Source organism: Halichoerus grypus, chromosome X (assembly GCF_964656455.1).
Source record: "Halichoerus grypus chromosome X, mHalGry1.hap1.1, whole genome shotgun sequence".
Classification (NCBI taxonomy): Eukaryota; Metazoa; Chordata; class Mammalia; order Carnivora; family Phocidae; genus Halichoerus; species Halichoerus grypus.
This window is the reverse complement of record NC_135727.1, coordinates 117,288,607-117,305,276: the sequence shown is the minus strand read 5'-3', so window position 1 is coordinate 117,305,276 and position 16,670 is coordinate 117,288,607. Positions and strand designations below refer to the sequence as shown.

Here is a 16,670-nt window from a genome sequence, read left to right as displayed (position 1 = left end):
TCTATAAATGTAGAAACCAACATCTCAGTTAACTTTTTTGAATATTTAATATTGCGACTGTAAACACAATTATAATGCTATTTAGAGACAGCACTGTAAGCAAATACTGATGTTAGCTATGTGATTTTAGCCTATTGAAAAAGGAACCAGGGCATCTGGCTGGCTCAGTCGGTGGAGCATGCGACTCTTGATCTCGGGGTTGTGAGTTCGAGCCCCACGTTGGGTGTAGAGATTACTTTAAAAAAAAAATAATAAAAAAAAGTGAAAAAAAAAAAAAGGAAAAGAAAAAGGACCAAGAAAAAATATTTTAACAATAGGAATTTTCTGTTGTAACATATTCTCAGTGTTTTTTTTTAACTTACTAAACAAAACAAAACAAAACAAAACTACCTTTTCAGACAGCAGTTACTCTGATTAGTGCTACAAATGGACCAGAAAATCTGCAGTGGCAAATTGAGGTAACACTGAAGCCTGTCTTGGGAATCAATAGACTAAATATGCAAAGTGAAAATAAGTATTGTATTAAGGTGTTTTACCTGTTCCTTTAAAATGGGGCTAAAAGAAAGTTCACATTCAAGATTTGACTCAAGTTGTGGATTGAATGGACTTAAAATGCTTTTGTAGGAAAAGTCTTTAGCAGTTCATTAGGTCTTGGAGAGCAAGGAAATATGGGTCTCTCCACTCATCTATATCCAGGGACCTTTCTCTTTCCTCCTAATTCTCACATTGCTTCAAATCCTGATTCCTGTTCTTAAAAAGTATACGCAAACAATGAATCCTGGAACACTACATAAAAAAATTAATTAATTTTTTAAAAAGTATACTTACTCAGGGGCACCTGGGTGGCTCAGTCAGTTAAGTGTCTGACTCTTGATTTTGGCTCAGGTCATGATCTCAGGGTCATGGGATTGAGCCCTGAGTTGGGCTCCCCGCTAGGCATGGAGCCTGCTTAAGATTCTCTCTCTCCCACCTGAGAGGGAGACAAAGATTAAGAGACTCTTAATCTCAGGAAACAAACTAAGGGTTGCTGGAGTGGAGGCAGGTGGGAGGGATGGGGTGGCTGGGTGATGGACACTGGGGAGGGTATGTGCTATGGTGAGCGCTGTGAATTGTGTAAGACTGATGAATTACAGACCTGTACCCCTGAAACAAATAATACATTATATGTTAATTAAAAAAAAAAAAGATTCTCTCTCTCCCTTTCCCTCTGCCCCTCCCCCTGCTCTCGCTCTCTCTTAAAAAAAAAAAAAAGTATATTTAATCATGAAAATTCTCTAAACTTAAATCATGTTTTTGGGGTATGGGATAGGAAATAGTTTTGTCATTTTAATAGCTATGTGCAAATAAACATTTTAAGACACCATGAGACAAGATTGTTCCAAAGGAGCAAAGGATTCCATCTGTTCCAAAACCCATAACCAAAGCAGTATCTGAACAATATGTAGAAATGACCCCTCTCAGCCTTTAATCATTTAAACCAGTGGTGTCCACTAGAGATATAATCTGAGCCACATACATAATTAAAAATGTTCTAGTAGTCACATTAAAAAATTAAAAACACATGGGGTGTAAAGATTACTAAAATAAATAAACTTTTAAAAATGTAAAAAAGGTGAAAATAATTTTAATACTTTATTTAATCCAACAGATGAAATTATTATCATTTTAATATGTTCTCAAGTTAAAAGTTTTTAATGAGACATTTTACTTTTTTACTTTTTCATACACTGAGTCTTTGAAAACCAGTGTGTATTTTGTACTCACAGCACATCTCGATTTCGGCCAGCCCCATTTCAAGTGGTGCAAACAGTCCTGCCCCATGAAGTGGTGTTAGCATCTGTTGAATTTGTGTCGGCTATATTACTTCGGGGATTATGTATTTGGAATATTTTATAATTTTTAAAAAAGGGAGAATAACACACTGGATTTAAAACAAACAAACAAAAGCCCAGCAGAGAAAGCGGAGTAAATCTGTCCAAAACAATGATGTCATCAACACTGTAACTGGAGGAGGGCAACTGGATAAATAGTCATAATAGGAGGCAACGCAAATGGTTTATTTGGGTTTGGAATATGTTTTATATTTAGATTAGTATATAAATGCGCTTGCTATTCTGTATACTCTCATGTCTGTGCACCCAGCATTGAGCCACCTGGGATTCTTGGCTCAGGGGTTCCTTGGGGCTGCTCCGGCTGCCTTGTGTGAGATCTGTGAACCCAGCGCCACCACCTGGTTGCCATCCCAGGTGGCAGGATGTCCCAAACAAATGCAAGGCAGCCCCACTTCCACAGTCGCTCTCTCCTTCTCTCTCTTTCTCCCGTCCTTCCTTCTCTTTTATTTATTTATTTCTGTCTGCCTGTTTCCCTGGGGCAAGGGAGTCTCTTTTTTCCCCCTGACACTTCTCTTGGGCTCTACGGACCGAGAATAATCAGAAACGTTCTGTGAATGGGTGATGTCAGTTAAGAACAGGAAAGTATAAATGTCCTAGGAACCATTCATTCGTTCCATTTACAAATCTCTAGTGAGGGCTTACTGTATGCCAGACACAGTGCCAGAATAATCTATTTGAGACTCATGTAGAGATTATCCTGCAATACAGCTTCCTGAAATGGGCTCATATGCTCCCCTGTTATAGCTTTCTACGTCGTCATGCCTTTCTTGCCAGTTCATTATATATATTTCCTCTGCTCCGCCCTCACAGATACTTCATGCTCATTATGTCTTAGAGGTGCTCTTTGAAACAAGGAGAGTCCTGAAGCAAATGCCGAACTTCACTCACGTAAAAACTTCTCCCTCCAAAGAGTTAACAATCTGTGGTAAGTTTCAGAGCGGAGCTGCCAAATTAATATTTAGGAGCGTCTTGGTTCTACATCGTTTGCTTAATGCGAAAACTGTGCAAATTGGACTGTATTAAGGGAAAAGTGTTAATATAGAGTTATCTATCCTGATAATACTGTTCCCCATCTTGTCTTTGTTTTGCATACCAGCTGGCAGGAATTAATTATGTGAGAAATTAAAGAACTCATAGCTTTTTATAAAGGCAGGCGGCATTTTAATACGGAAAACCACCCATGGGTGGAATGAGCCTTCTTTGCCCTCCGTCTAGCTCTCATTATCTTCGTTCCATGTTACTTTCGCTAGGTGCGCCTCCGCATGCCCTTTATGCTGGGAGACCAAAAGCCCAAGGCCGGGTGGACATTAAACTCTTCTCTGACCTTGGCTGCTCTTTTAGATTTTTCCAACTGGTCGCTGCAGCTTTTAGAAGAGTGGGAATGTCCCAGAAATCTGTTCCTTGTTCTTCTAAATAACAAGACTTGAGATTTTGTTATCGTATAGGCCAGCCTGGCAGGATATCGCTTCAAGAAACAGTACACATTGAAATTCAACACAGCTGGTGCCCAGCAGGCTTGCAACTGTCTGAGAATGGGGTGCGTGGAAGGAACAGCAACTCCCTTAACTTCTGATTAGGCCCTTAGGTTACAAAACAGTCATTGTTATTTTCCAAATCAATTTTTAGCCTGTGTTTCTTTTCCGCTGGCAGGTAGAAGTGGATTTGATAATCTAGTCAAACCGTTTGCATTGCTAGCGCCTGATAGTGGTGGTGGGGACTTCATGGCAGCAGTACATGCTACAGGCCCGGACTCGAGCTGCTGAAGCATCTTCCCTGATTCCAGCCGAGTCGGGCCGACGCACCTCTGCCTGACAGATGATGCAGCTCAGCAGTGGGGGCCTTTTATTCAAGGCCTCACCAGCTCTTACTTTGCACAGAGATTAAGACTTGGGGGTCATGAAGCTCAGGGAGCCGTGCCCACCCACGGAATCCATGGAGCCAGGGCTAGGTATGCTATCAGAGTGTATATAAAAAGCCAGAGAGTGAGATCTGCTCCCACATGTTTCCAGTATACCTGCAGTTGCCATTGTAGATTTCTCTTTGGGTAAAAGGATCTAGAAGAAGACGTGAATATAGAGGGCAAGGGAGTTCTGGCATCACACAGTGTAAGAACCGAATGGTTCTTACTGGGACTAGTCTCTCACTTGTTCTTGCAGATGAAATTGAGGCCCAGAGAGGAAAAGGAAAGTGTATTGCCTTCCCTACATTCCTTCCTCCCTTTCCTTCTTCCTTCCTTTCTTTCTTTTTTCTAAATATTTTATTTTTTATTTATTTTTTTAAAGATTTTATTTATTTATTTGAGAGAGAGAATGAGATAGAGAGAGAGAGCATGAGAGGGGGGAGGGTCAGAGGGAGAAGCAGACTCCCTGCTGAGCTGGGAGCCCGATGCAGGACTCGATCCTGGGACTCCAGGATCATGACCTGAGCCGAAGGCAGTCGCTTAGCCAACTGAGCCACCCAGGCGCCCCAAGATTTTATTTTTTAAATAACCTCTACACCCAACGTGGGACTCAAACGTACAACCCCAGGATCAAGAGTCACATGCTCCACTGACTGAGCCAGCCAGGCACCTATCTTTCCCTGCATTTCTCTGTAGTGACTTTCCCCCACCTCCCTGCCCCCAGGCTCACTCAGCTAGTTAGTGGTAGGGTCAGAATCAAAAATCAGGTCCTTTGCATCCCAGGTTAGGGCCGGCCCCATATCTGCTATCCCAACTTCCATCACGCATCTCTCTGACTGATGTGTCATTTTCCCTCATGAGACAAAGACTAGGGAATGGATTGATTGGACAGTTCATTCACTTAAAGATCTCCACCTCTTGGGCATTTATTTGCAGACATTTTTCCATGAAGCACCATGGCTAGAGAGAAAAGCCAAGGCCTGTACTTTCCCTTAGCTTAGGAATTATTATTTTTGGTCTTTGTAGCCCCATTAAACTTAGATAAATTTGGTCATCATTTAAAATTCAAAATTGGGGCTGTATTTTCAAAAACATCTGTTTAAGACAGTACTAGGAGAGGGAGAGAAAGTGTGATGAAATTATTTTAATTTCCAGATGCATTTTTTTACATGAACATCTCAACATGCTGCATAGTTCTCAACACTCAAGCAATATAGAAGGTGTTTTGGTCTCTAGTTATGTTATAAAAGATAACCAATTCTGCACTCATGTTTTTGTTTGCAGTGGAAATATCTCTCTGTGGCTGTCTTTCTGTGATACATCAAGTTTTATCTATTGCTGTCCAACTAGAAGTTAAAAATACTTATATAGCTCAATTCCTAATATGCTGAAACCAATTCATTTTTTAGTATGCCGGCTGCAACAATTTTGTCTCCCAAATCTTTGAAAGACAAGTCACCCTGAGGAAAATAAAATAATTTAAAATATATATTTAATTGATAAGTAAGAAGTCCTTCCATTTTTATTTCCTTAGATTTGGAGTAAGATCATAGGAAAGCAATGAGATTTAAGTATACAACAGCATTAATATGCTCTTAATATTATAGTTGTTTTATAAATAAGTGCTGGTGATGTAGGACTTTTATTTTATTATTCTCATTATAATCGGAGTCTACTGTTGCATATATTTGGTTAATTTTGGTTGTGGGATTTCAAGCAAACCGAGGAAAGGTATTTCTATATTAAACTCTATTTGGTAATCAAGTTGGATGCAAAGAATAAAAATTAATGATCAGAGCCTATGAAAGATATTTTACCTAGAAATATTTACCAAATAGGGCTTTTGACTAATATAGTCACTCTTAATTTTTAATTAATGGCTTCCTATGTTTATATGGTTTCCCTTAGTTAGCTGAGTTTTATAAAGCCATGCTTTCATTTTTATTTCCTATAACTGTCTCATCAAAAGAATGTCAACTCACAATTTTTAAATTTTAGATGCTATTGCTGGAGCATATTCTCTAATACATGGCTTTAAATACATAGCTTTTAAAAAGCTGTGCGTTTAGCAATTAAGTGTATTTATTGATTGCTTATTATGTACCGGGTACTATGAGAGGCACTGGGGATTTAATGCCAACTGACAGATACTATTGCAGCTCTCCTGCAGATTACAGTGTAAACAGTACCGAGTAATTGCTAAGAGCTTGAGTTTGGAGTGAGATAAAGTTGGGTTTGAATTCCAGCTCTGATACTTGGTAGCTGGGTAATTTTGCATCAGTTAACTACTCTGAACCTCCTTTGTAACCTCAGAATGATGAAAATAATACCCATCTGACAGAGCTGTTGTAAGGATTGAACAGGATAATTCATGTAAACCCTTAATGCAGTGCTTGGCATAGAGGAAGCTAAGCACCGCGGAAATGGCAGGAGCGGACAGGTAATTATAACATCAGACGCTGTCTCCCATAGGAAAGGGGACAAGAAGAGAGCTATGAAAACAAATTGTTGCATTAATACCATCATAGGGTAAAACCCCAATGCCCTGAGAATACTTAGAGTATATTGGCAGCATTTCAGTTTCAAAATTCTGTAATGAAATCGGCATTTTCTTGTTTCCTACTGAATAGTGATTTTTCGTTTGCACTCCAGGTGATTTGCATGGGAAACTGGATGATCTTTTTTTGATCTTCTATAAGGTAAATAATTATTTTGCTAAATAGTGGCATTTTTGTTGGGGGAGGCAGTCCTAGGGCAGATAATAACAACATTGGTTTTACTAGGGATATGGACAAATACAGATGTATGTAACAGTTTTTTTCTAGGAAGCCGAAATATTTATAGAAGGATATCTTTTGTCTTTGTAACACATATTTCACCAAAACAATCTTTTAAAAAATTTAATCTGGGTCTTTGATATTACGGTTATCTATATATCCAGTGGGATTTGCACCTGATTATATTTATGGTCTTTCACATCGTAAATGTCTAGATGGCACAGAATGGGGAGGGGAGCAATCTGGTTTGTTTTTATTTTGTTCAGGAGTGAGCATGTCACATACCAGTCTTCTCTTGGAAAGCACGCTCATTATGTATGAAGGGAGTGCCCCACTTAGGATGTTCCAAATTGCTCTCTTCCCTACCCTGATTCACCATCGCTGAGCTCAGCGCTGTGACTCCTCTCCATTTGTTGGGTTTCGGTTGTGGGGGCCCACACAGAGGGCACAGAGCAGCATGGCTGCCATGGGGTTTCTCTGCATCTCTACAATGGGATTCATTTCTCTCTCTGAGCCAGCAGTGACAACCTGAATATTTGCTTCTGGGACAACTGATCCTGAGGTGACCTCTGCCTTCATCCCTTTATGTCTCTTGTTGATCCCTGTGTCAGTCCCCACGGCTAGCATATTGAATAATTGGGCAGAGCATAGGTGTCTCCGGTGGTTGAAAGAAAATATATTCTGATTATTATGATGGCCAATCATTTCTACTCTTTGGAGACTGTGAGAGCTTAAGTAAGCCACGTAACCTCCATGAAATTCAATTTTTTATTTTTTGGCTGTAATATTCTTGAGGTTCCACCCCACAAAAGGCTGTCTTATGGATAAAATAATGAATATCCAAAAGCATTTTTTAAGGTAATAAATTATAACAGAAATGCGAGGTTTTAATTTCATTCATTTGGAGTGGAAGCTTAGAAGGGAATGGAGTGGGCCAAACCAGGAGTGGATGAATGGAGCTGGCACTTAGGACATTCAGTGGAGACTGCAGGAGACCTAAGCAAGGATCCAGAGCCTGGTAGCCGGAGAACCGGAGCAGAGGAAGTAGGAGGCTGCCCAGGAAGTTAGGTTGGTGCCAGGAAGTCCAGCCGAAGTTTTTCTGGTAGGGAGCTGACGGTGCTAGCAAAAGAGCAATTCCTGAGATCAAGCCCAGAATCCAAGCTGGGCAGGGAAGGAAGAGAAGTCAGGATGGGCCAGTCAACTAGGAGAAATGGGAGGACGGCAGGACTGGCATGCTTTCTGAGCAAGGGAGCAGACAGGTTGGGGCAAGGGCCTTGGGAAGCAGGAAGGGTGGGAAGTTATTCGGGGAAGAGTCCTAGGAGATGAGTGTGTCCACATTGGAGTCTAGAAGGTGGGTGGCTGAACAGAGTGAAAGAGAATATTGGAGATGAGGGGGTTGAGGATGTGGAAAGCAAGTGTGTTAAGTGAGTTGGCCACAGGACTGTGAGGTGAGGAGCAGGGGAAGGAAGGCTAGTCAGAGGTCATGAGCTGGAAAGGAGGAGGGGCTTTTAGCCAAGGCTGGCAAAATGTTGGTCTTTTAGTGGCTCTGAGGAGCATGTGAGGAGTCCATCAGCCTTCTTGGGGGGGGGGGCCCAGATTTCAAGAGGGAAGTCTTCTAGATGAGTTGAAGGCAGAAGAGAGTTTATTTACCATGAAATGGGGATTCTACTGGCCAAATTGGAAAGCTGTGGGAGTGGTGGGAGAATGGACTGGTGAGAGGACACTAAGGAGTTACACAGTTTGGGGAATGAGATTTGTTTAACTCAGTTCATGGGGCCATATTAAATGTTCAGAAGTTCAATCCTGCTACCGTTGACAGTGACAATTGGAGGAAGGAAGAGAGGGCAGGAGGATGTGGGGAACAACCACAAGAGAAAATCCAGCGATTACGTTTTTAGAGGTTTGGGGAGATACATAAAAGGGAAAATAGTTGAGTAAATGAGATGGGAAAAATGACTTCTGAGGCATTTAGAAATGCAAATTTCTTGAGAGGTAGTTGAGGAGATTAAGATGTGATCAGGGAAAGGACTTGGGAGTAGACAGATGAGAAAAGAGAATTACAACATGTTCCTTTAACTCTGTCGGCAGAGCGGTATGGAACATATGAAACTGGAAAGTGCTAACGTAAAGACTGAACAGGAGGAGGTGGGTGGTAAGGAGTACCATAAAAAGAACGAAAGGTGAAAATATAGCATTCACATGAAAGCAAGAGGTATTTTGAGAGTTAACCAATGACAGTGTTCCAGAAGTGGAGACTGAGAGTCCAGCAGTGGAAGAGTAGGGCACTCTCATTTGGGAGGGATTTGGGGAGAGGGAGGTGAGAGGGATGTTTGGAAAATATGAATTCAAGTTTTAACAGGCGTGAGCGAGAAGCAGCTAAAATGCATCTCAGATGTGGGATAAACCATGCGCCACAGGATCTTGAAATTGCCTGGTTTGAAAGGGGAAACTGAGGGAGGAGCCACTAAGAACAGCAAGGTTCCACTGTCAGAAGCTGAGAAGGTGCTGTCGTTGATGGAGTCTGAGAGGGGAGAAGGGCCTGGTGGGCCCGTGATGATGGCGAGCCACTCAGCTTAGGGGCAGCGAGGGCAGTGAGGGTCCGGAGTTGCAGGCCCCGAGAGGAAAGGGCAGTCACGCGGGCATGTCTGAGTAAGCTCCTTCACATGATGACCTCACTCGCAAAAGTCAGCATTTTGCCTTTCTCTGTTTCACTTTTTATCTGAAGTTTAAATAAGGAATGTAGGAGGCAAGGGGACAGTGCAGCCTGAAACCAGATACACACACTGTTCAGGAAACAATGTTTGTACCGGAATACAAAGGGCAGTGACAGCCCCCTACCCAGGGGGCGGACTCCCGTGTACTTATCTTCACTTGGCTCTCCTCTGTGGTCCCAAACCGACACAATTAAGGAGAAAGGGTCTCTAAGTTCTTGAAATCGCTGTCACAAATCCAGTGAACTTTCCTCACAGGATGGACCCCAGGCCCTTACTCAAAGACCAGTGAACATCATCTCAGTAAAATCCTATCTGATACATTCTTGCTATAAGGAGGCCTGCCTGCTCCCCACCCCAGCAAATGAGGGAGTGGGAGGGGAAAGGCAGAAGTGAGAAACGAGGACAACGATGAAAAGTAAAGCTCCTACTGACAGAGGAGATCTAGACCTCTAAGTGTGAGATAGGAAATGTGTACAGGGGAGAGGGTTCTATATTTCTCAAAAGTACCTGAGAGGATGCTTAGATCGACAAGCCTTGCAGGGTCAAGAAAGTGTCAAGGGCTGTGGTGCATACTCGGTTAAGAAGTAGAGAGAACAAATAGCGCATTTTCAAAACCCTTAATTAAAATGGTTAAAGTAATTTAAAAACGCATTTTAGCTTTTAAAGGAGTAAGCTTCAGTGATCTGGAGATTTCATCTTAGCAGTACTTACAGTATGAGTGAGTATCATTATTGGGTCTTAGGTATAGGAGGACAAAAGAACATGAGAGAGAAAAAAAAAAAGATTAGTTGAGAGAAGCATAATGGGCCAGGAAAGTAGATGAGGGGGAAAGAAAGCACATCTTACGAACAAAGCAGGAAAAGGGGGAGTGCTGGATTTCTCTCTGTGGCCTCACACGGGATTGACAGCAGGTGTCAACTATGACCTAAGCCATCTCTCAATTGCTTCAGGAAATGGTAGGGTTTCTGTGATGGCAGATGATGCTCACTGCAAAACTCAGTGCATCAACAGTGTGGTTTTGATTCCCGATTATGTGGAATGCCCTGTGTGTGGCCCTTTCCTCTCGTTCATCCTCAGCAGCACACAGGACTGAGGCGCCTCAGCGTAAGCCTCGCGCTCTCCACCTCCTACTTAGAAGCAGCTAGTGGCCGTGCTTTCACTTACCCTTATTTTATTATGATTTGTTTAGTAAAACTATCATCTGATGTTTGTTTTATTTTTTCTCATTTAATTTTTCACCATGCATTTTATTCACATTCTGATTGAACTTGAATTGTAGGGAATAGTTTGGCAAACTAGTGTTGGAGATCTTTGGAGCTGTAAATCACTAAAGTTTATATTATGCTCTGACTGATTCCTCTCAGTCAACCCAAAAGAGAAACCAGGAAACCCCCAGGCCTTGAATTAAGGCAAACTTGATATTCATCTTTCAGTGGGTAATTCGCTGGGCCATTTCTTCCTTGTCAGGACTGGGGCTGGCCCAAGGCCAATCAAAGGCATAGCCTGAGAGGGAGAGTTACAGTGGAGGGTCCCTGAGATGCTTTACCATGCTACTGTTTTCATCCAAATGGTTGGCTTGGTTCAAGACTCAAATCCTTATAACCAATCATATACAAAAGTGAGTCTGTCCACAAATTTATTCATTTAATACACTTTTATCTGGTCCTTCCAGTGTTCAAGGCACTGTATGAAAACTGTGAAGATACAAAGATGAATATGAACTTTCTTCATTTCACATGTATTTATTAAACCCGTTATGAATGAGGTGCTCTGCTAAGGATTGGCAAGACAGTATGACGAAGATGCAGTTTTCAGCCCCAGAGACATCACAGTTTAGTGGGGAAGGTCAACTAGTAAAAAGACAAGACAGGTCAGGGTGGGACATATTAATGCTAAGGATAAGCACAAGTCTCCAAGGTAGCATGTTGGAGGGGTACCTCACCTCATGGGAGACTTCCTGGAGGAGGTGACATTTAAGACAACCCGTTCAAAGAATTTTAGTCATTTAGTAAGTGCCTAAATCATGAAAGAACGTTTTGGAGGATCGGAAAAGATTTTATTCTCACACACTTTTTGCGGTGCCCTGTAATAAATAATGGGATTCATACCAGTGATTGCTTTTGATTATTTATGTTGAGATTTTGGTTCCTTTCATATTTGGTTGTCCTTACAAATTGTAGCATTTAGCACCTTAAGACTAAGCTAGACATTTTCAGCTACCATCCTATTTGGGTTTGAAAAGAATGCTTTCCTCATTGTTAACCATGACAGACCTTTGCTAAAAGGGCATCTCAGCATTATATGGCTTCAAATACCATCAAGTGAAGCAATTTACATAGTATTAGTTAAGTTATATTTTTAGATTTTATTTTCTGAAAAGGTTAATTTTAATCAGCCACTTTTGCTTAATTAGAATGACCATTGTGAAATACTTCATTCAGAGCCTCAATGAGCCTTGCTAAAATTACAAGACATTTTTTTCCTCGTTGAATGGAAAGCTTGAAAGTTTAGATCACGTATTGGCAAACTGGTTTGTTAAATTGATGCTCTGAGTGGAGACCTCCTGAAGCTGAAAAAGAGGTGCACACGGACAGAGAGAAGCTAATTAACTCTTAACCCTGTGGGTGTCACACTGATGCTGTCCATTGGAAGCCATGCCACCTTGTTTTCCTTTTCTTTCTCTCTTCCCTACCATCCGCCACCCTCCATCCCCATGATTTTCCACTTGAGAAGGTCATTAAATATTTTCTTTTTTCTCTATCGCTGATATGCTGCACACTGCCGCAGTAGTCAATTCTTTTTCTTTGGAGATTAAGACGGTATGTTGCAATCAGAAGAAGAGGTCTCTAAAACAGGGTTTGCAAAAGAAATAAAAATTAAAATCATGTGGAGCTGTGGTCCAGAGGTTATTGTTTGATGTGCCTTGGGAAAAAGTGCAAAAAAATGGCATAACATCTAGATGATTATCATAAAATACTTCAGTAGAAAATAGGTGAGAATATAGGGAAACATCTTGTTTTTTCTCTATTCAAGTGAATTAATTGTGGTCTGCTATTCTTTCCCCTTCAGGTCATCTGAATGCTGTTCAGAGTTGTAGTTACCCTGGGTTTTCTATATTTGTCAACATCATTTCCATGTCATAGATGGTTTGTTGTATATCAGCTGCAGAACAAGCCAGAGAGTTTGGTTTACTGGAACTGAGTGAAGGATGGGTTATAGCAAAAGTTTTTGCTTTTTTGAAGGAAACCCAGTCAAATCTCATTAGCCAGAAACCTAAGTATCCTAGAGACTTTAGGTACAAGGACACTTAGCTCCTCATCTTCTTATCTGTTTTCTACTTTCCTTATTATTCTAAGACAAAAATGTATTTGAACTCATACTGTATAAAGTAATATGACTAATCCTGAACCAACAGGACAGATCTGATATATTCAAATAAGTCTTGCCTTCTTTGAAGTGGCTGTTCTGAGAGGCTTAATGTGTACAAGAGTTCAGTAGACATTTAAGACTCCTTTTAGAATCACTTTCAGAGACTGTGACATATTCTATCGAATGAGCTTCATTATCACAAATCTTAGTCTTTTGACAACATGTGTAATTTTTTGAAAAGGTTAGAACTCACTGGATGTTAAGGGTGCCATATAAGGTGGATGGCCTAGGTGACCATTACTCTTGTGGGCTTAAAATTAGGTTTGACTAAAGGAATTCATTATTCTTTGCCCGTGGTAGAGGTGAAATACCTACAGAGTCTGGTTTAACTGGAGATGAGAAGTTCTAATACGAGCAAATTTGTCATCACAGTGGAAAACATGTTTACTATCCAAATATAATAAATATAATTTTAAACCACTGAATGCTTTTCTTGTATTTTGATATTAAGGTTATGCTGGTTTCATGAAGTGAATTGAAAAGATTTTCATCTTTTTCTATGGTTTGGAATAATTAAAGGCCCTGGTTCTCAAACTTGACATTGTAAACACCTAAGGAATTGGAAAAAAAAAATTACTGATACGGGGCACCTGGGTGGCTCAGTCGTTAAGCGTCTGCCTTCGGCTCAGGTCATGATCCCAGGGTCCTGGGATCGAGTCCCACATCAGGCTCCTTGCTCAGCGGGGAGCCTGCTTCTCCCTCTGCCGTTCCCTGCCACTCTGCCTACTTGTGATTCCTCTCTCTCTCTCTCTCTGTGTCAAATAAATAAATTAAATCTTTAAAAAAAAAAAAATTACTGATACGTGAGCCATACTCTCAGAGACTCTGATGGACACCTAGGGACTTTTAAAAGCCCCCCACATGATTCCGATGTATAACCAAGGATAGGAATCATTGGTTTAAATAACATTAAAACTGGGGCGCCTGGGTGGCTCAGTCATTAAGCATCTGCCTTTGGCTCAGGTCATGATCCCAGGGTCCTGGAATCGAGTCCCGCATCAGGCTCCCTGCTCCGCGGGAAGCCTGCTTCTCCCTCTCCCACTCCCCCTGCTTGTGTTCCCTCTCTCGCTGTCTCTCTCTCTCTCTCTCTCTCTCTGTGTCAAATAAATAAATAAATTCTTTAAAAAAAAAACATTAAAACTATTTGCTCTTGAAAATTGAGATAGAGCTCTGCCTTAAAGCCACAGGGAGATGTACTGTTCAAGTTTTCTACTTCTTTTGAATCAGTTCTCAGTTCTCATAGTTTCTTATTTTCAGTGAAATCCTCCATTTCTCTAGACTATAAAAGTACATTGCCATAGATGTCGATATTATATTGTTTACATGTATGTAACTCTTTTATCTAGTTCTCTACATCTTTTTTCCTACTCTTTAATCTTACATATTTTTAAAAAGATTTTATTTTTAAGTAATCTCTATACCCAACATGGGGCTCAAACTCACAACCCCGAGATCAAGAGTCACATGCTCTATTGATGAGCCAGCCAGGCACCTCAATCTTACATTTTTTTTTAAAGATTTTATTTATTTATTTGAGAGAGAGAGAGAGAATGAGCAGGTGGGAGAGGGACAAGCAGACTCCATGCTGAGTAGGGAGCCCAACTCAGGGCTCGATCCCAAGCCCCCAGGATCATGACCTGAGCCAAAGGCAGACGCCAACTGACGAGCCACCCAGGTGCCCCGTTACATATTTTTTAATTCTCTCTTTTTTTACTTATCCTTAATCAGGCTCATGATGAGTTTATCAATTTTATTCGTTCTCTCAAAGAATCATCTTTTAGATTTATGTATTTTTTCTTTTTTATTTGCTTTCTATTTCACTAATTTCAGCTTTTATCTTTATTTGATTGACTTTATTGTTCTGTTTCTAATTTCCTGAGATGAATAGTCTTTCATGTGCATCTTCTTTAAGCTTTAATAATGAAGGCATTTAAAGCTACGCATCTTTTCTTTCCTTTTTTAAGATTTTATTTATTTATTTATTTGAGAGAGAGAGAGCACATGGGAGGGGGGAGGGTCAGAGGGAGAAGCAGACTCCCTGCTGAGCAGGGAGCCCGATGCGGGACTTGATCCTAGGACTCCAGGATCATGACCTGAGCCGAAGGCAGTCGCTTGACCAACTGATCCACCCAGGCACCCCAAAGCTACACATCTTTTCTTTTTTTTTAAGATTTATTTATTTACTTGAGAGAGAGAAAGCACGTGTGAGAGAGAGCAAGTGGGGGGAGGGGCAGAGGGAGAGAATCTCTAGTTGAGCAGACTCCCCTGGTCAGCAGGATCCCAACGTGGGGCTCATTCTCATGACTTACGAGATTACAACCTGAGCTGAAACCAAGAGTTGGGCACTTGACCGACTGAGTCACTGAGGTGCCCCCCCTACACATCTTTTCTATTTTTAGTTTTAATTGACCCTTCTATCGAACTTGTAATTTTCTTTTAATTTTCTCTTTGATCTAATGCTTGTTAAGATGACAATTTTTAATTTCCAAGGATCTTAATTAAAGGAGCTAGAATTCTTTAAACCATATCTTTATTATTTATTTCAAACTTTATTGGATTATGATATGAGAATATATCCTAAGAAATGTTTATTATTTTGAATTTATTCAGGATTTCTTTGAAATCAAGTATATGATTCGTTCTTATAAAATCTCTTTGGACATATAAAAAATTAATTATACTCTCTATAGGATGTAAAGTTCTTCCTGTATCTACCTATTAAATTAAGTTCATTGATTAAATATTTAATTTTCCACATATTTAGTTTCTAATATATCTGTCTAAATATGTATATTATATATTGCTGCGTAACAAGTTACCCCAGTACTTAGTGGCTTAAAACTATAAACATTTAGTATCTCCCAGTTTCTGTGGGTCAGAAATTTGAGTGCAGCTTAGCTGAATGGTTCTGGCTTATGGTCTCTCATGAGGTGGCAGTCAAACTATTGACCAGGGCTGCATTCATCTGAAAGGTTGACTGGGGCTCAAGGACCTATTTCCATGATTGCTAACTCACGGGGCTGCAGGCACAGCATTTTGGTTCCTCACTGGTTATTGGCAGAACAGCTACATGGGCCTCTCCATAGGGTACCTGAGTGTTCTCATGATATAGCAGCTGGCTTTCCCCAGAGTGAGTGATGCAAAAGAGAGAGAAGGCAGGAAACTGTAGTGTCTTTTATGACTTAGTCTCCAAAGTTGCACACTATCGCTCCTGCTTTTTTTTTTTTTCCAATTTACTAGAAGCAAATCACTAAATCCAACCCACATTCAAGAAGAGGCAAATTAGGCTTCACCTTTTAAAGGGAGTGTCAAGAATTTGTAGACATTATTTGTAGACATTATTTTAAGCCAATAATTCAATCTGAATTTTGTATTTGTGTTTGTATTTTTAAACAGTTTCTTCTTGCATTTATTGTAGTTAAATATATGAAGCAAAAACTTATTCTTTTGTTTATTGAGTACAAGTTCATGAATTGTATCTTCTTCATAAGTGTCTTTTATTATGTAATGTTGCTTTGTGATCATGTTTAGCACTTTTAATCTTAAATTCTTAAACTGTCTCATATCAATATTTACATTCTTGTTTTCTCTTTTTCTCTTGTTTTCAACCTCTCTTTACCTATTTTTTTAATGTGTGTTTCTCACAAACTATATATACCTGAGTTTTGTATTTTAATATAGTCTAGTAATCTTGGTATTTTAATGGGAGAATTTAACCCATTCACATTTAGTATAACAACAGATATTTTTGAAAATTTTTCTTCTATTTTACTTTGCTTACTACTTATTTCACTATGTTTCATCTTCTCCCTTTTCTTTGTGCTGTTTCGGTGAAGTTTTCTTTATTGTTTTCTTTGGTGTTTTTACTGTGCTTTTCTATTCAATAGTGGTTATCTTCCCATTCCTGACATTTCTGATAAATAATGTGTGTGTATATTTCTCAGATATCTATAACTTT

At 40.1% G+C, this 16,670-nt stretch overlaps 1 protein-coding gene across 1 annotated transcript in view; it reads left to right on the top strand.

The window, feature by feature from the left end:
• The window catches only part of PPEF1 (protein phosphatase with EF-hand domain 1), a 114,214-nt gene that overhangs the window by 54,924 nt on the left and 42,620 nt on the right, over positions 1-16,670 (top strand). Inside the window, exons 8-9 of the mRNA XM_078063946.1 lie at positions 2,703-2,817; positions 6,445-6,491. Coding sequence (XP_077920072.1) covers positions 2,703-2,817; positions 6,445-6,491 — 162 coding nt within the window. The remainder of the gene's footprint in view (positions 1-2,702; positions 2,818-6,444; positions 6,492-16,670) is intronic.